The following is a 24,642-nucleotide window of genomic DNA, read 5'->3' as shown; positions in this document are numbered from 1 at the left end:
CTCGGTCCCTGATCCTGCCAACCTAGCAGTTCAAAAGCACGTCAAAGTGCAAGTAGATAAAAAGGTACCGCTCCGGTGGGAAGGTAAACAGCGTTTCCGTGCGCTGCTCTGGTTCATCAGAAGCGGCTTAGTCATGCTGGCCACATGACTTGGAAGCTGTACACCGGCTCCCTCGGCCAATAAAGCGAGATGAGTGCGCAACCCCAGAGTCGTCCACGACTGGACTTTAATGGTCAGGGGTCCCTTTACCTTTACTCGCCATTATTGCATTATTCTCCCCATTAAAGTGAGGAGGATATTTTTTTTTGGGGGGGGGGGATGAATTATAAAAACTTTTGCAGGGGTTGTGCAATGTCAAAATATGAGGTGGCTCTGGGTTTTACTGAAGCTGCTTTAAGCAGTGCCCTGGCTCCTCGTTGCGTTCCCTGAAACAGAAGACTTCCACAAACTGCACTGCATCATGATGCAAAAGCGTTCTTCTTGGGTAGAAAATATTCCTACCCTTATAGCACCAAACCACACACACACACGAGAGACCAGAGAAGAGCAGAGCATTTCTTTGTACTTCACACTAGCCGTTTAAATGGTAACACCTCTTTGTAAGATCCTTTGCATTTATAACTAAAAGCTAAAACATTGCAATGCCTTTTGCAGATGCCCAGTGTGGTTTAGACATTGAACTTAGGCGTCCAGAAGTCAGAATCACTGAGCAATCCTTCCAGGTAAGTTTGCTCTGGATAATAATCATGCCACACACAAAAGAAACCTTGTTGTTAAGGCAGCAAAGGCCTGCTCCTTTGCAAGCTGCTTGCCTTCATTTTTTAATAGCAAAATGTCTTATAGAAAATTAAAATAGGTTTACGCCAGGAAATATTTGCGTTTACAGTGGTGCCTCGCAAGATGAAATTAATCCGTTCCATGAAGCTCTTCGTATAGCGGTTTTTTCGTCTTGCGAAGCAAGCCCATTGACGGCTTAGCGGATTAGCGCTTTTAGCGGTTTAGCGGCTTTTAGCGGATCAGTTGTTAAGCGGCTTAGCGGCTTAGGAAAAGGGGGAAAAGGGGGGGGACCCGCAGGAACTCGCAAGACATTTCGTCTTGCGAAGCAAGCCCATAGGGAAATTCGTTTTGCGAAGCGCCTCCAGAACGGAAAACCCTTTCGTCTAGTGGGTTTTCCGTCTTGCGAGGCGTTCGTCTTGTGGGGCACCACTGTATACTGAGACCTATGTATCTGGGTCTAAAGGGTGGGGATGGGATTTGTCCAAAGCAGTGGTCCATCAGCCTACCTAATGCAAGTGCCGTGTCACTTCATCAGATACTGTCTGCAGTGAGAAGTGCATGTAAATTGTGTCGCACTGCCACAGTGCGACTGAACCAGATTGAGAGACTAATGCTCGGCTACCAAGACCGCCCAACATTTCTTGGCTTCTGCGTGACAGATGCTGCGTTCCCTATTTTGGCTCAGCCCTGATCTCTTGCCCCATCTCTGCCAGAGACCAGTACTTGACAGTTCAGCCCACAAAAGCTGATATGGGCTGGACACAAGGAGCCAGCTGATGAATCCTGGGAGGATTCCAGAGGCTTTTCATCACTGGACTCCATTCGGGCAAGCATGTCAGGCTCCTTATACCTTGACCTCCTTATTATGCATACACAGTCAACATAATTCTTGAGATTTTGGGTTTTTTTACCTCTAGGACATCGTACAATACTTCATCAAAAATGTTAATGAAGATATCATCCTTCACTGACTGCAAGCTGGAGGTGCTGTAGTCACCATTTGGGGCTCTGCAACATTATAGAAAAAATGAGAGAAATGTCTGAAATAAAAACTCTGTACAATTTGCAATCATACATATATAGTTCCAGTTTATGTGCCTCTTCCCTCTCACTCCTCCCTGCTCCCCCCCACCTCTTTCCTTCAGTTCAGTTTATTTATGTGGTATATAGACCATAAACATCAGATAGAGTGTATGAGTATCAAGGCAACCAGAACCAAGAAAGGAAAATATACATATACCGCATTTTTTGCTCTATAGGACGCACCAGACGATAGGATGCACCTAGTTTTCCTTGGGGGGGGGGGAACAAGAAAAAAAAAATTCTGAATCCCAGAAGCCAGAACAGCAAGAGCGATCTGGTTTCTGAGAGAGCTTCTTGCTGTTCTGGCTTCTGGGATAGCCGCCGGGATAGCTGGTCTAGCTTTGAGCGAAGCTTCCACAGGGCATGAGGAGCCTTCATCCCCGTGCCTTGCAGAGGCTTCTGGGACAGCCCGTGAAGCCTCCGGAGGGCAGTGGGATGTAGGCACCCCGCTGCCCTGCGGAGGCTTTGCACAGCTAACCCCGACGCTAGAATAGCGAGACGGAGCACTGCGCAGCACTCCGTCTCGCTGTTCTGGCTTCTGGAACAGCCTGTGAAGCCTCTGCAGAGGCTTTGCGCAGCCATCCCCAAGCTAGAACAGCGAGACGGAGCGTTGCACAGTGCTCCGTCTCGCTGTTTTGGCTTCGGGGACAGCCTTTGAAGCCTCCGCAGGGCAGCGGGGTGAAGGCACCCCGCTGCCCTGCAGAGGCTTTGCGCAGCTAACCCCGAAGCCTTTGGAGCGCAGCGTGAGGTGCGCACCGACCCCTCTCGCTCTCCAGGCTTCAGCGAAAGCAATGCGTAGCCTCCGGAGCGCGGAGGGACCGCTCCCTCTGCGCTTTGGAGGCTTCGCATTGCTTTCGCTGAAGCCAAGGAGCCTGCATTCGCTCCCTAGGACACACACACATTTCCCCTCAATTTTTGGAGGTAAAAAGTGCGCCCTATAGAGCGAAAAATACGGTATAAACGCAAACAAAAAGTGGCTTTTCAAACAAAAGTATAACAAAATCCAACTAGTTAAAAATACAGATAATCTACTCAGAACTCATCTTCCCTTTAACAAAGGTGACCTGATTTTCATGGCTATAGAAATCTTTCTGAGATCTTGGTTGGAATCTGTCATTAAAACTGAGACATAAAATTAAACTCCAAGTGAATCTTCCCAAGCTGAGATGTAACAGGTTCTTATGCCCCGCCAAAAATGGCAGCCGAGAATCACCTGCACTAATGTTTAGACCAAGCTGCTTTAATAAGGACAATCTGTCAGGTGCTCAGGTAGCCTGATTAACTTTCCATAAATGCTGATGGCAAAAAAGCATTTAACTTAGCCAGTGAAAAAGTTCTCCTGAGTCTAGGAGTGAAATATACTTGGGAGTCGAGAGTGGATTCATGCTCTTTATTCAGCTCATAGTAATGAGGAATGGAAGTCCCCCCGAAATGTCTGCTTTATATACATTATTTACGTGATGGGCCCCACGTGATTGGCTAATTCCGGGATTCTCCTGTAGGCCAATCAGGTTACGGATTCACTTCCACCTGGAGTTGGATTGGGTGGCTCCTGCGGACCAATCAGACTGCTGCATTCTGGATCCTATTGTTCTAGGACCAATCAGACTGCTGCATTTTGGATCCTATTGTTCTAGGACCAATCAGACTGCTGCATTTTGGATCCTATTCAACTCAGTACATATCAAGGAATGTTTCATGTTGCTCAAATATCGGGCACATTGATAATCAGTGCTAGGTTGTAGACCAAGAAGGAGCAGTGGTGAGCAAACTCCATTTGCCAGAGCTCTTCCTTCAGGTACATCAGCGCATCTCACTAACTTCTATGGAAAGCAGTTGATGGAATTGCTATCGGAAATGCTTATGAGATGGAGTAGAGGCCACCCAATGCATTTCTCTTGAAACTGGGATTAGCAGAGCCTGGAGAAGGGGCAATTCTATTGACTGCCCATCTCAACTACACATCTTTTCTTTCTCTCTGACAAGCCAATGGAAGCCATCTGTTTTAATAAGAGAAAGCAAAGCAAGTGCAAACAGAGAGCTCATGATGGTGGCGGCAGCGAGAAAGCTGGACTCAAGCACCACTAAACACTGGGGACACCAATATCAGAAAAAGGCTTGACCCTGCCGCCTCAACAGTGTTCCTGAATTCAGAAGTCAAAAGCTAGCTACAGTGGTGCCTCGCAAGACAAAATTAATCCGTTCCGTGAGGCTCTTCGTATAGCGGTTTTTTCGTCTTGCGAAGCAAGCCCATTGACAGCTTAGCGGATTAGCGCTATTAGCGGTTTAGCGGCTTTTAGCGGATCAGCTGATAAGCGGCTTAGGGCTTAGGAAAAGGGGGGGAAAAGGGGAAAAACCCCGCAGGAACTCGCAAGACATTTTCGTCTTGTGAAGCAAGCCCATAGGAAATTCGTTTTGCGAAGCGCCTCCAAAACGGAAAACCCTTTCGTCTAGCGGGTTTTCCATCTTGTGAGGCGTTCGTCTTGCGGGGCACCACTGTATTTAGGTTATATGGAGAGAGCGAGGAGTCCTTAAACATTCACGCTAGGCTATCATTTGTCATACCACGAGGCAGAGAATTAAACATTTCAGAAGATGCATTCACACCTAAATGGAAGTTCAAGCTCCTCATTCCAGTTTGGGTTTGGTCCTTCAGCAGTGGTTGTTCGGCAAACCGTTCGCTGAAAAGAAACTTCTACAAAAGGTCGGACTAAGACCTACAATGAAACAGACAAAGCACTCACGTTTTCCCAAAGTGTGCAGAAGGATGCTTGCAAATTATTTAATGGCAAGTATTAACTTTCCAACATGTAAGCCACGACACACCTTTTACTCTCAAGGGGCCTTTTAAATTATTTTATTATTGATGTAATAACTATTATTAATACATTGCTACAGAGGTACAATGAACAATTATTGATAAATAGTTGTTTTATCAAGTTATATATTGTAATTGCCTGCATAACAAAACTACATCGGACGCAACAGTGACCATGGCTCTAGAAAAAAGTGCCAGTCAAGAGAGGCTATAATGGAAATAAATGGGAAAGAATGTGCTTAAGAACAAACATATGGAAAACTTTCAAAAACTGGAAATAATTTGACCCATCAACCCTAAGGACCTCACCATAATTTTGTTACGCTGTCTTAAAAGATAGACTTGGATTGGTTACCAATCATCTGATTATTGCTAAAGTGTATGCATTATGCTTTCCAGAAAAGGATAAATATTCCATTACTTTTAGATTAGTATAAGAAGATCTGGAACCAAACTGAATTACCTTGAGGAGTTATAAGGAAACAGGAGACAACAAACCCCAGTTTTCTATGATATTTTTTTTTTTAAAATAGCTGCAAACTCATGAAATATATTTCTAAAATAAATGTTCTGGGGTTTTTTCTATACTAATAGTCAGATCTGATATAGCAGTTTCCAAACTTGTTTCTGGTTGGTGCTTGGTGTTACCTGATTAAAGGCCCAGTCTACGCTGTGGGTTGGGCTCTGTGGGGAGGCAGAAGCAGCAAACATCTCATTGAAGGACCATGATGATTTAGATGGCTGCTGAAGCTTGCTAGAGAGGAAGAAGTTTTTTAAATCACAGTGAATTTCCAAGAAGACCATGAAAAAATACAGGTACACTGAAAACTGAATAAAATATAATTCTGCAAAAAAATTATATATATATAAAAAATTCACTACCTTTGTAAGAAAGCTTTGCAGGGCAGATGTTTTTCTGCTGCAATGTTTTTCCCTGGGATTTTTTAAAAACATTACTTACAGATGTAATATAATTCCAATCAAAATGAGGCTGCCTGAAGTTGTAATACACTTTTATATAAATATAATAAATGTATTGTTAGGCTTGCTAACAATAATATGTAAGTATTAAAATTAGCATGTTGTATAGCTTTTGATGTCTTCACTTTTTCTTACTATTCAAACAATATAAGGAAATGTATGCTATTGAATTATGCTCTTCCTATAATAACATTGCCAAGGTAAGCAATACAAGAGTTGTCAAGAATGTTTCAGAAGCATGAGTAGATCCTTTAACCAAAATGGGCAGATCACAAATCTCACCTTATGGTGCAACCACACTAAAATCAGGATGGAAGCTACAGAAACCAGCAGCTCTAAGAGACAGGTACTCCATCTGCCGCTCCTTAGGAGGAAAAGACCCTGGTTGCCAATGGTCTGGATCTGCCAGTTCTGGACAAAGGATGTCAGTGTGGATAGAAGTCGAAGGCCAAAGTGTGGACTGGGAAAAGGCCATTAGACATGGAGACTCAACAATGTAGTGAGAGCTCCACAGTGTGTGTCAAGGGGACCCTGAGTAAAAGGAACATCTGTCCTAATCATTATCTTATCTGGATCCATCATGCCAGTTATTCCAGGCTAAGTGATCACGCTCTGCTTTTATTTAATTTTATTTAGTTACACTGTTTATATAAAGGGTAAAGGTAAAGGTAAAGGTAAAGGGACCCCTGACCATTAGGTCCAGTCGTGGACGACTCTGGGGTTGCGGCGCTCATCTCGCTTTATTGGCCGAGGGAGCCGGCGTACAGCTTCCGGGTCATGTGGCCAGCAGGACGAAGCCGCTTCTGGCGAACCAGAGCAGTGCACGGAAACGCCATTTACCTTCTCACCGGAACGGTACCTATTTATCTACTTGCACTTTGACGTGCTTTCGAACTGCTAGGTTGGCAGGAGCAGGGACAGAGCAACAGGAGCTAGTTTGTTGCAAATGCACCTCTCATAAATAAGACTTTGCAGCACTAAAGACTAAGGATCTTATTTGAAGGAATAGCCACAATCCAGATCAAGTCTCTTCCATGCCCATCTCCATCTTTCAGAGTGGGTAAGTGAGCACAGAGCATATGGAAACGGGGGACTGAGAAAGGTGTAGCACACTCAACTCTCTGCCAGGAAAAGAACCTGTGATTCATGCACCCAAAATATACACTCTGTGAAGGGAAATAATTTTAGAAAACATTGAATTTAAGGTGTATTCAGTCCAAAATAGGCTGGATGCTCCAATATGATACTGATGCACCCACAATATCTTTTTGAGGTGAGTTGACCAGAAGGGTACACATTATTTCAGGTGTGATTGCACCATTGGTTTGTATAGTGGTGTTATGTCATCAGTTTTCTTTTTAATCCTTGTCCTACTGACCACCCTAGTGTGTCATTTGCCTTTTTCAGAGCTGCTGCACACTGACTCTTCCTAGCAGGCAGGGGCTGCAGTCTCCTAGTGCCCCTTGGTGCTTTGGCTAGTGGCAGATGCCAACGTGTGCCTTCCCTTTGCTTCTGCAGTCCTAGGGCTACTGCATTTTTGGATGAAGAAGAGTCAGTTTGAGCAAATAGCCAGAAACAAAATGACTTGGATTTTTTTTTTTTTTTGAGGGGGTCAGAATTGTTTGGACCCTACCAAGAAGCTCAGAGTACAAGAAACTGTTCCATTTTTATCTTCACATGTTATGAGGTTGGTGTGGGTTAGAGTTTAGAGATAGAAGCCCCAAGGGATTTGTACTTTATTTACACTAAGATAGAGATGGATAAATAATTTATACCTTTTTGATAAAAACATCAAAACAGTATACAAAAGATAGTGCTGAAAACACTTAAGATAAACAAAGACAAATAAATCAGTGCAAAAACAACAACAAAAAAAAAAAACCAGCAGCAAAATCAATCGACTAAGTGATCTACTCAAAGGATCCTCAGAAAATGAAGACCTTGATCAGCCTTCTAAAGACAGCATACATGTTTCTCAGGAAAGACAATTTGTGTGTGAAGAAAAATGGAAAGAAAGTTCCATACCTCCCAACAGGCTTTCTAATGGGAATCTCATAAGCTCTAATGATGTTCACCAAGAGCTTTATGTCACCATCTGAGAGATTTTGCACAGTTACTTTTTTCCTCTCTTTTCGTCTTGGTTTTAAGGGTCTTTTTGTCTCCGCCAATTTAAACAGGCTGAGTCCCAAAATGCTAATTATAAAAAGCAGAGTTAAATAGATTTGCACATGTAACTTTTTCTGTTATTATAATAAATGATAAAATACTTTGTATTAAAAAGGTAATTATCAATGTTATTTGACATAAAAAGTAAAGGAGAAACAGACAGGAAATAGATATGGGAAGGTATAAATAAGAGCTTACACCGTATGATACATATGGCATATAAGCAATGATAGTACTCTACAAAACATGCCTGTTTGGATGCATGTATCATAGCAAAGGCAACCACCAACAGAGAAGCAGAAATTAACAGATGCATAATGACATACCCTGGGCCATCAGAACTTAACAGAAGGCAAAGCAGGACAAAAAGAAAAACCAAGAATAAAACACAGTTATGTGGATTTGTATGTTACAAACTCTAGAGAATCCCAAGCAAAAACAAATGCATGCATACAACAGACGAGTTATCTGAAAACTTCCCAGAAATAACAAATAAGAATCATAGTCAAATTCCCATGTAAATGAAAGTGTATGTGTGAAATCTCAGCTGCTCTCCTTACAAGCCACTTGGGGGAAGGGGGGAGGGGAATGTGGCCTAATGTTGCCTTTTTCTGTAGCATGAAATACAGCCTGACAGGTGTTTTCTGTCACATCTGCATGTATGGAATGATAATTACCTAAGCATGCATGGATGACCAGTTAAACGTATAAATAAAACTATGCAAGTCTTAGTAAGCTCCTCACTAGCTCAAGGCAGCGGCATAATGCTCTAAAACACTGCTGTATTTCAGCCAAAGTCTGGCTGAGGTCATTCCTGAAACATTGCAAAACACATGAAACTCCCCACTCCCTTTTCTTGCGCTGAGATTCTTAAGGACAACTCAAGCCTAGGCCAAAGTCACAGAGCACTGGCTGCATGCTAGGGGTGGCTGAAAAAACGGGGTTGGCGCAATTATTGTAGCTTTGCAAGCAGGTGACATTCCAACCCCGCAAAGGAAAGCTCACAGGTTCCTGCAAGCAGGAGGGCATTCTCACAGTTCAAGGCCACATCTCAGCCAGGCAAAAGCACTTGAGGAGGGCAAAAAGCAGTGGCAGGGAAGGGTGTGGGATGAAGGCAGTCCTGAGGGCCAGGCAGAGAAGCCTTGAGGGCTGCATTTGGCCCCTATGTTATTTCAAAAGCATACACATTTGTGTAAAAGTCAGATATCATTTGCTTGCAGAGATGTTTGTGACACCTTGCAGAAATCTTCCACTTTAAAACGACAAAAAGGAAAAGAGAGCTTGGCAAAAATACAAATCAAGAACTTAATAAAACAGAAATGTGTTTGACTTGAAGCTCATTATTATGGTTCTGATCTAACTTTCTATTTTCTTCCTTACCCAAGAGTAGGGATCTCATCTTCATTGACCAGATCGGAAAGGAGAAAATGATGCCTTGCGATCAGAAATCGGTTAATGACCGATTCCCTAACCTGAAAAGAAAACAAAACTTACTTTGAATCTGAAATCACTTAAAAGACATTGGAGTAGCATTTCTAGGGATCTTCATTTACTTCTCAACAAGGCAGGTCAAAGATTACAGCATGTACTTACATAACCAATTATTTTACAATCTCAAAGCATATGCTAAGAGCTGACTTCTTAGTGGGCTGTGTAGTTTCACCTATTTTCACTTTGTAAACACACTTTTATGTATTTTATTCACTACTTTTTCCTCAGCAATCGTTAGGCTAAGTTGAAACCAAGGATGCAATCCAATCCAAATCAAATAACTTCATTGTACTAGCCATTGGCCATGACAAAGGATGGATTCCTATGCACAAGAAGCGAGCGTAAGGCAGGTTGGTGTAATTTAAGATGGTGAAGGGACGCAGGTGGCGATGTGGTCTAAAGCCTAGGGCTTGCCGATTGGAAGGTTGGCAGTTCAAATCCCCACGACGGGGTGAGCTCCTACCAACCTAGACGTTCAAAAGCACGTCAAAGGGCAAGCAGATAAATAGGTACTGCTCCAGCGGGAAGGTAAATGGCATTACCGTGCACTGTTCTCCTGACATATGGTTGTTAAGCCTCTGCTTAAAGACCTCCAAAGAAGGAGACTCCACCACACTCCTTGGCAGCAAATTCCACTGTCGAACAGCTCTTACTGTCAGGAAGTTCTTCCTAATGTTTAGGTGGAATCTTCTTTCTTGTAGTTTGGATCCATTGCTCCGTGTCCGCTTCTCTGGAGCAGCAGAAAACAACCTTTCTCCCTCCTCTATGTGACATCCTTTTATATATTTGAACATGGCTATCATATCACCCCTTAACCTCCTCTTCTCCAGGCTAAACATGCCCAGCTCCCTTAGCCGTTCCTCATAAGGCATCGTTTCCAGGCCTTTGACCATTTTGGTTGCCCTCCTCTGGACACGTTCCAGTTTGTCAGTGTCCTTCTTGAACTGTGGTGCCCAGAACTGGACACAGTACTCCAGGTGAGGTCTGACCAGAGCAGAATACAGTGGCACTATTACTTCCCTTGATCTAGATGCTATACTCCTATTGATGTAGCCCAGAATTGCATTGGCTTTTTTAGCTGCCGCATCACACTGTTGGCTCATGTCAAGTTTGTGGTCAACCAAGACTCCTAGATCCTTTTCACATGTACTGCTCTCAAGCCAGGTGTCACCCATCTTGTATTTGTGCCTCTCATTTTAAATGGCATTACCGTGCGCTGTTCTGGTTTTCCCAGAAGCGGCTTAGTCATGCTGGCCACGTGACCCGGAAAAACTGTCTGCGTACAAACGCCGGATTCCTCGGCCAGTAAAGAGAGATGAGCACCGCAACCCCAGAGTCGTTCGTGACTGGACTTAACTGTCAGGGGTCCTTTACCTTTAAAGTTACACTAGAGGCAAGCTCTGTTCAGTACTGAGCCTGCTCTGCCTAAGCAATGAAAGATGGGGAAATTGGTCTTTAAAATAGTATCTTATGCTAGGTTGCCAGGTCATATGACCAAGCTGAAGAGGCCTAGGATCCAGCCTAACTCTCATCTCTTTGGTCCCACCACCACATCCTCGGAATGCCCCCTTTGGGGGACTTATACTTGCCATAGCTCAGCCAGGATAAGCAAGTTACACTGAGGTAGAAGACCGGGCTGAGGACTAAACGCCAGCTAAGCTTGGCTGAGCTGGAGATACAATGCGTCCTAAACCACTCAACCTGGCAGATCTTCACATAAGATTGCTCCCCACCCAACCTAAGCACTGTTTGAAAACACCCAATTAGGGGGTTCATTTATCTATATAAATACTCTTAGGCTGCCTAACAACCCACAGGACACGCAGGACAGTACACAATCGTTTTTATAAACAGAGTACAGTGGTACCTCGTGTTAAGTACTTAATTCGTTCCGGAGCTCTGTTCTTAACCTGAAACTGTTCTTAACCTGAAGCACCACTTTAGCTAATGGAGCCTCCTGCTGCCACTGCGCCGATGGAGCACGATTTCTGTTCTCATCCTGAAGCAAAGTTCTTAACCCGAGGTACTATTTCTGGGTTAGCAGAGTCTGTAACCTGAAGCATATGTAACCTGAAGCGTATGTAACCCGAGGTACCACTGTAAAGCATCCATGATAGATGGATGTGCCTACAAACTGTATGTGCCTACAAACAAGATAACTGAACAGGAGCAGCCTAACAGCCCCCCGCCCCCCAAGCATAATCAGCAACAGCCAGATAAAATTAGCCATTCTGGTGGAAGAAATTAACCTGCTTTGAAGGCCTTGGCTATTACTTCTGCTCCTGACTACAGCCCCCAGTAAACATTTTCATGGGGAAAAACACCCCAAAGAACTAAAAACACATACCATTGGGAGATTACAGTAGTACCTCGGGTTATATACGCTTCAGGTTACAGACTCCGCTAACCCAGAAATAGTACCTCGGGTTAAGAACTTTGCTTCAGGATGAGAACAGAAATCGTGCTCCAGCAGCGCGGCAGCAGCAGGAGGCCCCATTAGCTAAAGTGGTGCTTCAGGTTAAGAACAGTTTCAGGTTAAGTACAGACCTCCGGAACGAATTAAGTACTCAACCCAAGGTACCATTGTATTGTATTTGAAGGAACAAGACCACAAAGCAGAAACTAATAACTGCGAAACTAATAACTGTCTCTGTATTCAGCATTTGATTTATACAGCTCATTGGACGCACAGGTGTTATCTCTTAATTCATCCTTTTGGATTGGCAGCTTTGCAATGTTCCACAATGTCAGGATACCCAAAAGGAACTTGCTGAACCAAACTGGAGATGTCACAGCTGAGGGAGCGTATGCAAGTCCCGTCAAGGTATTCACGTCTCCTGATTAACATCTAATTTGGCCCTTTGCATCGAAGGAACCAGAGTGCAGAAGCCACAGAGGGTGGCCGCTGAAGACTTCAATACACACACTCCAGCACAGTTCTTGCCAAAATGAACAATTGTGCATAATAAAAAGAAAGACTCTATTTTGCCTCCTACCTTTTGGAGGTACTTTGCAACTAATGCTCTGTGCGCATCCAGATGGTCTTTAGTATCAACGACATCCCTCTCACGCAATCTTTTCTCGTACTCCTAAAATGAAAATGCCAACAACCACGAGCTCTTTAAATGTTCTACATCACTTCTGGTGCTGTCAGGCAGAGAAGGGGCTTCAAAGGGATTTAAAAGGGACCCTGAGGTACAAACAGAAAATCCCACTTTTTGGGGAGGAGGAGGGAGCCCTAAACACCCGCCAAGAAATGCATGCAAACTAATGAAAGGGTGGTCAAGTGATAAAGATGAGTAAGAAACTAGAATTTTAGCGATCCAAGTAAATAGTCAGAAGTTTTTTTTTTTAAAAAATGTAGTCCTGGACTTTTCTGCTTCAAATGTATTATACTACCACCATCCTGTAAACCAGTGGTTCCCAAGGTGGGTGGTCCTGCCCCCAGCGGAATTAATCTAATTTAATGTAATAATTTTGACTGGATTTTGAAAATGTGCAATTAATAAATGTGCAATTAATTGTTAACTGTTTTGAATTTTACTGTGCTGTTATCTTCCTTACTGGGTTGTGCAAACCACTATACTAAATGCTGCTTTTTATAGGACGGGGTAAGGGAACATTGGGAATGAGTTTATGGATCCAGTGGGGCAGTGGTCTAAACAAAGTTTGGGAAGAACTGCTCTGAACACTCTCTAAAACGAGGTTCACTGGGTTTTTTACAGACTGCAGCAGTGAATCTATTTAAGAGGAGGATACTTCATCCAAAAGATGATGAACTGAATCCCAACCATTTTAGGTGACGTCTGACCTGGAAGATTCTTTCGCTGATTTCTCTTTCCAACAATGGGACGCACTTATAACTTCGAAACTCAGCCACCTCGCTATTTCTGAGCTGGAGAAGCCGGAATCTTTTAGATCTGTCAAACTCCTCATCAGAAACAAAATTAAATTCTTGCTGCAGCTGCTCCAGCCTGAAGAAATCAGGAACGGAAGCATCGCCGCTTGTAGCAACCTAAACAATAAATGTGAAGTTTATGGAAAGGTGTTGCAAATTTAGGTGGCTTCTAACCCACCCCCTGCACTGGGAATCGGCACACAGTTCCTCCTGGAGGCGGCCCAGCTTCTACCTCCTTGCCAACCCAGATGGAAGAGAGATATTGAGGACATAGGGGAGCAACATTCTGGCCCACCCCCTCTGCAAAAATTAGTTGCAGACCAAGAACCCAACGTGGCAATCTGTGACTATTCAACCATATGCAGAAATACGGCATAGCTCTCTCAGCACTGGGCAGGAAATTCTCTATGAAACTCCGGAGGCAGAGGGAGCTGGGATTGCAAATCCAAGGTTTCAGCACCATGTTTCACGGAGCCATTCTTACCTTTATGAGTTGCATCAGAGCAGCATTGCTTGGGTCGTTTGGATCGAGCTTTGCCTCTGCTACCCACTTGGCAAGTTTCTTCATGTCAGTCAACCCCGATGTGCCAATTGATGCAATGGCATCAATATTCTTCAAAGCACTGAAATGACAACATTTAGTAATATTTTTTAAAACAAACAAACACAAAGTTTAAAGAAATCTGCCTATTCTTTCTGGGACCAGATAAGTGACACTTGTCCTACAATCCATGGTTCTATTGGGTATGGGTTTCTGTACTTTGGAAACTTAGTTCATTTGCCTTCTTATTTGTACACCAAAGGGTACATTTTGAAACTCACTTCTCAGTATTCCTAATTGCTTAACTTAAACAACAGCAGCAACTAAAATGTCCTAGAACTCCAAGAAGTTTTTCTGTATTGATTTGTCTCCTAAGGAGTCCCTGCGCACTGGGGCATAAATAAAGGGCAAGTTTTAAGTTTACAGAGAGACGAGGCAACTACAGGGACTCTCCACTACACAAGTTCAACCTACAACTCTTGGGGGGCAGTGAAAAAAGAGGCGGCATACGCCCCCTACTCCCTAATTGGGTTAATTATTATTCTTATTAATTATATTTATATAACACCCTTCATCTGAGGTAAAGAAAAATAATACGGTTTTGTGTAGTTCTCCACAAAACGCAAAAAGGTACCTAACTTTTTGTAATTTCAGCAAAACTCTTATATTATTAACATAAGGGATACAAACGGACAGACCTTGAGCTTTGCAGAACACCAGCAAACTATATCTAGGGGAAAGGCTTGGTCTTAAGGGATATGATACCGGAAATCTGCTGAAATTTACATCTGCGTCTGGTCCGTGCTTAGATGGAGACAGCCTAGAAACCCATGTGCTGCGCTGTCAGGGAAGAGTTAGAAGTTTCCAGTTTCTCAGAGCGAGAAAGCATTCCCCAAGGGGGGAAGGAGAGCAGTGAATCTGATAGAAGGGAGCAAGAGGAACAACAGGGAGGGACCGGCTGTTCCCAGGAAAGGCAAGGGTTCAGTTCTAGCTCAGATTCGGAGGAGGGGAGATACAGGCCAGCTCTAGCCAGGAGGTTAGAAAAAAGAGCAGGAAAACAAAGGGAAGGGCGCGTTCGCCATTTTGAGAGTGGCTGGTCAAGGAGAAGCAGACTCTGAGGAATAATATTTAAGAACCGTTTATAAGATTGTTTTGTTAATACGCAATAAAAAGTTATAAAAGAACAAGAAGCATTTGTGTGGTGATCTGAAGAGGACAACGACCAGGCCTGACATGCGCCTTGAGCTCTCTTGATGAATAGTGGTCTATCATGCTAGTCATGTTCAGAGAAGACCCACTGAAATCAATGTACATCAGTACATAGATTTCAACAGGCCTACTCTGAGTACAACTAGAATTAGCAATCATGCATAATAAATAAAATGCCTTTTATAGGCAGTGAGCAGACGGGTTTCTATTACTTTATGTTGCTGACCAAACAGATATTAAAATGAAACTGCTTGCCCATAGAATGATTTATCTAACTGCATATACTAAAAATGTTTCTGAAATGCTTGCTGAAGTTCATTTACCTTGAGATTCCAGCGTTCTTCTGTGATGCTGGTGGGATTAAGGGTATCCCGTTTTCTCCAACTGCCCAGGAAACACTGCAGGACACTTTGCCTGAGGTCATTAAAATAATTTTATTACTGCCATCGGCTTCAAATGAAAATGGCACACCTGCAATGAGAGACCAAACACGTTAGCGTGATCAGATGTAGCAAACAAAAATGTGGCTTGTTGTTACACGCATGAGTGGTCAGAAATCTCAAGCTCCACCCCCTTTTCACAAGCACAGAAAGAAGATTTAACATTTCCATTCTTGGTTAGCAGCAAATTTGTTGCTTTGTCCAAACTCACCAAATGGTGATTTCGTCAAAACCAGTTTGTTAAACTGTTACATGCCAGGGACATGCTAGACAGTCAGTGGCCCAGATCACACTTCCTGAGTGAATGGATCTCTAGACATCAGGGTCACAACAATAGCAGGGCAACCCCACCTATATGTCACAGAGGCCACCAAGGCTGGAGTGGGGAGTGTCCTAAAGATTTAGCCTACCACCCCTCTCCACTCCTGCCCTCCAGAATGGCATTGGACACCATGTCAAATTTAGACATGAAAATTCCCCAAATGGGTCCTATAGGCTGAGGGTCATGAGCTCTCCAAAATTTCAGGACATCCTGAACAGATTAGAAACACAAACTCTAGGAAATACACCTAGTCAAAGTATCTACTTAGTAAGTAATCAATCAATAAATAAAAAAACAAAGCGAAGGTTCCTTATAAATGCTTATAATCATAAAAGAAACAGGAAAAAGAAAGCTAGGGAGTATTTATCGAAAGAAACCTGAAGTGTTTTCCTACATTTTAATCCCGCAGAAAAATCAAAATAATTAATCATGAGTGTAATATGGAACACATGCAGCTCTTGGCTGGCTTGTACCAACAATCGTAAAATAAGACTTTTACAGCCCAATAAAGAAGTAAAGGCAGTACGTATTGAGCTGTTCGACTCAATTAGAGTGTCAGTATAGCGAATAGTGTGCTGGATGTGGACCAGGCAGACTTGGATTTCAGTCCTCATCTCCCATTCAACTATAATGCTCACTGGGTAACCTTGGGCACGTCACCATCTCTTAGCCAAATCTGCACTGCAGAACTTGTTTGTGAAAATAAAATGGGTGGTGGTGGGGGAACAAGGACACACACTTACTATCCAGGGTTCCGGGGGGCGGGGGGGGGGGGGAGGAATAAAAAGAGATAAGGTAATAAATGCCTTTTCTTTAACTACATTTATCATCATACGAGGCGCTCAGGTTGCTATATAAATATGATCCCCCCCTAGGCCTTTTAGGCTGAAAGATCAAGATTAACTCATAGGCATCCAGAGACCTTTGGGGACTTGAACCCAGGTGCAGCAAACAACCCACTATGTCCCAGCACAGGGTCTGCAACAAGCATGTGAGCAACTTCTAAATCTTTGGACTTAAAAGACAACTCTGTACCACTTCCCACGCCTTCATGGTCCAGTTGCACACGCTGGTCACTGCTGAATTCCATCTCTTCCACAGGAGCTCTCCCAGTAAGAACCGTAGTCTCAGGGACTGGTATGAACACTTCCACCAACAGGTTAGTGCTGCCGAGCCCAACCGTTTCATAGACCTGTGTGGCCAAGAGAAGAACACCATTTTCATTTCCAGACACTATGCCCTCATTTGCACATAATCACAGCCATGCTATGGCTTACCACAAATGAGAAAACACGAGGCCTTCCAGGAAGGAGATGGTGGGCACTGGGGCACTTGGTTTTTGCCAATGCTACAGCATGTGGGGCTCAGCTGGGGTTTGGCTTAGGGTGTCACCCAAACCCAGGCTCATGGCTGAGCTATCCCAGATGAACCACAAGCTGTGAACAAAAGGAGATACACTGGCTGCAGCCTGTGGTTTGTCTGGAGAGATGTTAACCATGAGACCAGTTTTTGATAACACGCTAAGCCAAATAATAATAATGATTTTACTAGATTCTGGTAGGTAGCCGTGTTGGTCTGACGCAGTCAAAATATATTTAAAAATTGTCCAGTAGCACCTTAGAGACCAACTAAGTTTGTTCTTGGTATAAGCTTTCGTGTGTATGCACACTTCTTCGGATACCCTGAAGTGAAAATGATTTTACTGTTTAAACCCCAGCCATACTGGGCGGCTTATAGCACATAAAAAATGGTAAAACATTAAACATTTCCCGATACAGGGTTGCTGTCAGATGTCTTCTAAAAGTCAGATAGTGGTTTATTTCCTTGACACCTGATGGGAGGGCGTTCCACAGGGCAGGCGCCATTGCTGAGAAGACCCTCTGCCTGGTTCCCTGTAGCCTCACTTCTCGCAGTGAGGGAACTGCCAGAAGGTGCAGGTGCTAGGCTAAAATAACAGAACTGTAGAATTGTAGCGAGGGTCATCTAGTCCAACTCCCTGCAATGCAGGGGGAAAAAATCTTTTCTCTGATGTCTTAACTCTCTATGTAAATGGACTTTTGGTGGGGAATAATCAAGTCCGCCACTTGTTGTCTGAAGTGGTACAGTCCAGACAACTCCTTGGGAAAAACCAAAATAAAGACAAAAAAACAACAATCCTGGGCCCAAGTGACTATTCCTTTGAGATGGAGCTGTGCATAGCCAGGTCCTCATTACAACTCTTCATAAAACTGGAACTGAAGTTTTTACTTTGCAGTTCTAAGGGCTATTTTAATTGCTTACTGCACTGCTTATGTTGTTTATTACCTTTAATTGGTTTATTGAATATTTCAATAAGGTTTTGTTTAAATTACTCTGTGAACCTGTGAACTAATTATTATGAAGTTGTTGCTTTTTACTTTGTAGGAATATAAAATAAATAATGCACAGGACCTCAGTATGTATGTCTATGTACAGTAATATATACATATACATATACATATACATATACATATACATATACATATACATATACATATACATATACATATACATATACATATACATATACATATATATATATATATATAAAACCAATATGCAACATACCTGCAGCTTCAAACTCTCTGGCCAGTTGAATATTTGCAAATTGAAAATCTGCCCAAAATGAACTCTAAAGTCTGAGCTCATCTGCCGGGACACTGTTCTTGACACCTCTTTTGAATTGAAAAGGACTTTTAGGAACAGAGAACGTTTCTTTACATCTTCGCGTCTTGAAACTTCAGCCCTGGAAACAAGTTTTAAAAGATCACCTTCAAATGTGCATATTCACCAGAAAGTTGTCTTTCATTTTTGGGGTGCTTGACAGGACTTTTATTACTTGAAACACGCAGAACTTGTTATTTATAGAGTATGACAGAGCTCCCAACAAGGATTGCCTCCACACGCTGTGGGTTAGCAGGATGCTGCCTTCCCACCTTCTTCGTCAGTGATTATCTGACCACTGGGTGTCCATGTATAGGTGCGGGTCAGCTTTAACCCTTTGCCTCCCTGCTGTGGTCCTGATCCAGAATGGGGCCCCTTGCATTGCAATTTGCATTGCCCAAAGAAAAATGGGTTGCATCCATAGAATCCTAGAGTTGGAAGAGACCCCAAGGGCCATCGAGTCCAACCCCCTGCCAAGCAGGAAACACCATCAGAGCACTCCTGACATATGGTTGTCAAGCCTCTGCTTAAAGACCTCCAAAGAAGGAGACTCCACCACACTCCTTGGCAGCAAATTCCACTGTCGAACAGCTCTTACTGTCAATGCTAGTTCTACTCAGATCAGACCTACTGAAATCAATGAACATGACCAACTTGCACCCCTTAATTTCAAATGGATCGCTTTCGGTAGTGCAGATTCCAGGGGTAGGAGGCCGAATCTTGAATGGTACCAAAGGAGGGCAAAAGGTTAAAGCCCCCCTGCACACACACTTGAACACTAGAATCTTGATCCAGATCCAGCTCTTTGCACCTGCTATCTGCATGGGTGGGGCATCCATCTGATGTGGTCCTCGGGGCGGAAGAACATTGCAGGACACCATCCAATGACTTCTTGTAGAGCAAGGGTAACTTAAGACTTCAATGAGTTGCAAATTAACATTTTAAAGCAGGGCTGTATGAACCATGAGCTAAATAACTGAACAGACATTTCCACCTTACCTTCATAAAAATGTTCATGTGTAAGCTCACCTAGGACAAAGCTCGTTTGGAGTGACGCTCCCCGTCAAGCTCAACTCAGGAATTAGAATGGATTCTCCTGGTTTCCTTCTAATCTTAGCAGCTCTCTCTCTCACCTCCTGTTCCACCTCCAACCTGTCAGCTACGGGCGGAGGAGGAACAGGTTTCATACGTTCCCCTTCCACACACTCGGGTGCTTCTTCTGCTTCTGCTTCATCTTCTGCATTTGGGCTTGTTTTCTTCTTCTTTTTCTTTCTGATTTTCTGTGTGTGTTAAAAAAAGATTTTCCCCCTTCAGCAGAGAGCGTCAATAAAATCTGGACCTATCTTTGGATTAGTTACTTCTGATACTGTAATTTTGAAGTGACCAAACTGATAATAAAGAAGAGCCTAATATCTAAGAAAAGAAAGTTTTGCTATTTCTAGCATCAGTCGCTTCTTAGTTTCACGCAGAACTTATTATTATGACAGATTTTTCCTATTACTCCCCATCTGATCTTCTGCTACTCAGATATGTATCTACACAATGTCATTTAATTCACAAACTTTATCTCACACTCCTTGGGGGTGGGGGTGTGTGTTTTTGAGATCCAGGGCAGCTTATAAGCTAAAGACAATAAATCCAAACATAAATTTACAACACAGCACAACATTTTTTTAAAGACAGATAAAGCAGTGAGATAAAAAGTAATTAAACAATTAGCCATTTTTAAAAAATAATCTATCGAGAATGAAAAACTTTGTACAAAAACTGACAAAAAAGGTTCAAAAATTAAAGCTGTACTGAAACTTGTCCTTCCATTTCTCAAAACTTTCCTTCCTTGTGAAAGATTCCATTCTTCTGCCTCTTTCTCTTTATTTAACTTAACACTGTGTGGTAGCTATGAGTAGTACACCTCTCACCCTGCAATCCCATTAAACATTTTCCCACTGCTCCCCAGCCTCCCCAGCTGCCTTTGAACTGAAAAAGCTCCACAGAAGCAGTTGCATCATGATGTCTTCCTCTAAGGTTTATTTCAAACACAAGGAAGCCCGGAAGGATGACTGTTGAGGGCCTGAGATATGTGCAGTTGCTGATTTTAAGGAAAGCCCTTCTTTTCGCCCTAAAAAACAATGACACCAATTTCTTCAAAAGTAAAAAGACTTTAAAGCAATGATAGACAGCTGTCAGGAACAAAGGAGGCAGTCTCCTCTAAGCTGAGCTGAGGAAAGTCATGCAGTTTTCAGGAAACACAGGCACCCAGGAAGGCTGCAATGTGCAGATGACTAGAGGTTTGGAAAATGAAAGAAACAAACTGAGTTGGCTGTGGTCATAATTTCTGAATGCAAATGATTTATTTTATCATAAAATAGCACAAATATTGTGGTAGTTATAAATATTATCAATAACAGATATATATATATGGGGGTGAAGCTGTCCTCCCATTTTGGGGGAAGAAGAAGAGTTTGGATTTGATATCCCACTTTATCACTACCCTAAGGAGTCTCAAAGCGGCTCACATTCTCCTTTCCCTTCCTCCCCCACAACAAACACTCTGTGAGGTGAGTGGGGCTGAGAGACTTCAGAGAAGTGTGACTGGCCCAAGGTCACCCAGCAGCTGCATGCGGAGGAGCGGGGAATCGAACCTGGTTCACCAGATTACGAGTCTACTGCTCTTAACCACTACACCACAGTTTTCCCAGCCCTTAAAGATTCCCCAGCTCCTCATGGGCCTCTCACCTCCTGCTACACCACCATGGCATCTCATCTAAGAAATGCCATTTTGCAAGGAAGAAGTAAGGAAGGGCTTAGATAACTAGTCTTGAGCCTGTCCCATGCATGCTCCAATACACAATTATGCTCTCTCAAACCTGTGCCTTCTTCCAAGATTTCCACTCTTGAAGTTCAGTTTTATATTCTTCCATTTTCTTTTCATACTCTTCAATGTGTTCTTCTGTTAACTCAGATATTTCAGCCTGAATTTCTGCTTCATATGCCTTCTCATCCAACCTTTGATCAACATCTTCCCTTCAACAGTAAGCAATATATTTATTACTTATAAGGTTAATTTAAGATTATCCACACTTCAGAATTCTGACACCACAACAAGCTGCGGTAAATCTAAAAATGGAAGGGGGGGGGGGAAGGAGCTGAAATCCTCCTTGCAGGCATGAAAGAGAAGGTTGGGAGGGGGGTGTTAGTTCAGCCTTATGTCTCAATGCCATCTCCTTTCCAGCAGATTCTAGTCCAAATTAAATAGAATACACTGGTGCCTGGAATTGCAGGGGTTGGACTAGATGACCCTTGGTCCCCTTGGTCCCTTCCAACTCTAAGATTCTATGATAATCAATGAAGGGTTGGATGGGGCTACAAGCAAAAACTTACTCCATACAAGATAGAAGTACTTGTGGCTTGGGGGTGAAAATGATCCAGATTTAGGTGTTTAGACTATTTTGGATGAGGTATATGTTTTTTTCTGAAAAAGAAGGTTCATAGTTTGGGAGCAGGAGCCTGGCTACAGTTAATGGAGGCCTTGGTAACCTCTAGGTTAAATGTCAGCAAGATGCTCTGTCTAGGGCTGCCTCTGAAAAATGCTTCAACTGGTACAAAACTCAACCGTTGAAAGTACTAACTGGAGAGGTAGCCTGTAACACTAATACAGTGACAACTTTGACCGTTCCACCTGCCTTCTTTGCTCCTTTGGGCTTTTGATGTGGGGTTAAAATTTTCTTCAGGGTTAGTGTCACCAGCTGTGTTGGTTTTGCTGAGTTACACTTTATTTTGCGACTGATTTACTGTACTTGTTTTTAATGAATACCTTAAACTCTTGTTGGGCACATTGGGTGTTTCTATTAATGGGAAAGTAGGATACAAAGATTTAAAAATGAACTGAAATAAGTCTTTGGGTTGATTGACATGCTAGATTTCTGTTTGTTGGGATTTTTGATGTTATGGTCTGGAGGAAAATTCAACTCCGTGAGTAGGCTAGGGTAGTACATTAGACCTTAGAAATGAATCAGCACCAAATGGAAGCATTAAATCTTATCTTACTGCTACAACGAACAACCAAGTTCCTGTAAAAACATACTTCCTTAGGTAGAGCTTCAGGGGTGTGTTAGTGAACTTCTGGAAATCACGCAGGGATTTTATTTCTTTCCAAACTTTGATAATGGCCTTAAGCAATGTCCGATCTCTTTCTTGCTCAACATCACGAAGTCGTCGTGTCTGCCTGTGCACACAAACACACATGCCGTTAGAGGGAGCCACACACTGAATACATGCACCATTAAAAGTCAAATGATGTGTTGACATTTAACTTTCCCGATCGCAATGCGCTGGGTTCAACTGAGCCTTAGGGTTCCTGCACTGCAGGGGGCTGGACTAGATGATTCTGGTGGCCCTTCCCAACTCTGCAATTCTATAATTCTATTATTAGGGTAAAGCTACTGGCGAAAGAGCGAAGAGAGAAAATGATTATAGCATCACTTCTCCCTTACTACTGCTCAAGTAAAATGTCCTTGTGGCTGCATGAAAGATAAACAAAACCCAAAACCTTTAGGACTCACGTACACTGTGATGCATCTAGTTTGGTCATCGCTTAAAAGTTTATTATAAATGTATTTATTTGTCCTTTCCACTGGAGGTGCTCAAAACAGCAAATAGAAATGTGACCAAACAAAACATTAAAACAAAGATTTATTTTATTATATTGTTTGTTTATTGTATTTTTATCCCACATTTCCTGCTCCAGTTTGCTCATGGTTCTCCCTCTACCCCATCTATTTTGTTTACACAACCACCTTATAAGGTTGATGTGGCTGAGGTAGTGATTGTTCAAAGATCGCCCAGTGAGCTTCCTGACTGATAGGGATTTTAATCTAGGTCTTCCCAGTCCTCGTCCAAATTCAACCCACTATCCCATAACTGGATGCAGCTCCTTGGACCTGCATTATGTGATTCTTAATAGCCAATTATCATTTCCCCGACTAGAGATCTCCAGCTCAGATTGAGTTCATTAAAACAAACCACATCAGGAACATGCCAATGGTTGTGGCTGCCAACCAGCCCACAAATATGTGCAAGTCCCATTATGTGCAAGCCAAAAATTCATACACATGGCTATGGGCTGAATTATAGCCAGCATGCATAAACAGCAATTACAGTGATCCTATGAAGCAATACTTACTGAAGGTATGTATTATTGTGTCAGTTAAAAAAAACCACGAAGTCAATTTATTTATATCCATATATTTAATTATCTATTTTCTGAATAGAGGCACAAACAGAATGAAGCCATTGAGAGCAATGGGTTGTAGCCAACTAATAGTCAGAGTAGACCCATTAAAATACATGGACTCCAGTTGATTAACTGAAGCCCACTGATTTCAATGGGTCTACTCTGAGTATGACCTAGTTGGATACAACCCGGCTCCTTCTGCTATGAAACAATGCCATGGATGTCATGCCAATGAGGGGCTCAGAACACTAAGACTTTGATCCAGATTTGCATGAGCAGAAAGGACTTTCTCACATAGAGGAGCTGCCAGGGCTGGACCTTAGCAACAGGAACCACAACTTCCTTTCTTGCTCTTGTTCCTTTTGAAGGAAAAAGTCCAAACGGACTTGCCCAGCATCTTCATTTCCCACAGGCAGAAAGAAAGGAAAGTCATGACAAGTGCCGCCTGTACCACCAGCTAAAGGTATGAGGGGAAAGGGACCAACCAAGAATGGAATGAATTGGACCCTTTTTCAAAACTTCCTACAAAGGTTGTCAGGCCTGCTGGAGGCAGTGTGCTTGACAATCTTTGTAAAAAAAGCTTTGGGGGAGGGGGCAAGACAAGAAAAAAGGCATCCATTTGTTCTTTTCTGACTGCTTGGCAAGTGTCCGGGATAGGGCAAGTAATGAGCAAACCAGAGCAGTGGTTCAGGGAGCTGATCATGTCACAGAAACTAGGCCTTCAAACGTCAAGTTGGAGAACCTTTCTACACATGCACAAGACACAGTAAACACAAAAATGTCCTCTACTTGCCTTATTTCAATCTTGTATTCAGTTCTGCTTTGTTTTGCTACTGGATTAAGAATCCCACCTTCGCCAGGATCTGAAATATTCTCCAAGGCATTTCTCAGAGCACGCAGCTTAAAAATAAATCGGTGGGGGGGGGAGTTTAATTGATATATTGTAATTGTGCTACTGTACTCAACCTAAAATACTGGCAGAGAAAAGAAGATTCTACACT

General features: G+C 42.9%; 1 protein-coding gene across 2 annotated transcripts in view; it reads right to left on the bottom strand.

Annotated features, from left to right (window-relative positions):
- Nucleotides 1–24,642, bottom strand: part of CC2D2A (coiled-coil and C2 domain containing 2A) — a 51,844-nt gene that overhangs the window by 12,818 nt on the left and 14,384 nt on the right. For both annotated transcript variants that reach the window (XM_081876191.1, XM_081876190.1), the window contains exons 11-25: nucleotides 24,431–24,541; nucleotides 22,493–22,629; nucleotides 21,276–21,432; nucleotides 19,438–19,688; nucleotides 18,313–18,490; nucleotides 16,762–16,918; nucleotides 15,288–15,435; nucleotides 13,699–13,837; nucleotides 13,128–13,331; nucleotides 12,313–12,405; nucleotides 9,206–9,297; nucleotides 7,685–7,852; nucleotides 5,327–5,432; nucleotides 4,468–4,577; nucleotides 1,689–1,785 (exon numbers count right to left, since the gene is read on the bottom strand). In XM_081876191.1, the coding sequence (XP_081732317.1) occupies nucleotides 1,689–1,785; nucleotides 4,468–4,577; nucleotides 5,327–5,432; nucleotides 7,685–7,852; nucleotides 9,206–9,297; nucleotides 12,313–12,405; nucleotides 13,128–13,331; nucleotides 13,699–13,837; nucleotides 15,288–15,435; nucleotides 16,762–16,918; nucleotides 18,313–18,490; nucleotides 19,438–19,688; nucleotides 21,276–21,432; nucleotides 22,493–22,629; nucleotides 24,431–24,541 (2,148 nt within the window). The remainder of the gene's footprint in view (nucleotides 1–1,688; nucleotides 1,786–4,467; nucleotides 4,578–5,326; nucleotides 5,433–7,684; nucleotides 7,853–9,205; nucleotides 9,298–12,312; nucleotides 12,406–13,127; nucleotides 13,332–13,698; nucleotides 13,838–15,287; nucleotides 15,436–16,761; nucleotides 16,919–18,312; nucleotides 18,491–19,437; nucleotides 19,689–21,275; nucleotides 21,433–22,492; nucleotides 22,630–24,430; nucleotides 24,542–24,642) is intronic.

The sequence above is a fragment of the Podarcis erhardii genome, assembly GCF_964252035.2.
Source record: "Podarcis erhardii genome assembly, chromosome: 9".
Classification (NCBI taxonomy): domain Eukaryota; kingdom Metazoa; phylum Chordata; class Lepidosauria; order Squamata; family Lacertidae; genus Podarcis; species Podarcis erhardii.
This window is presented reverse-complemented; position numbering and strand designations above follow the sequence as displayed.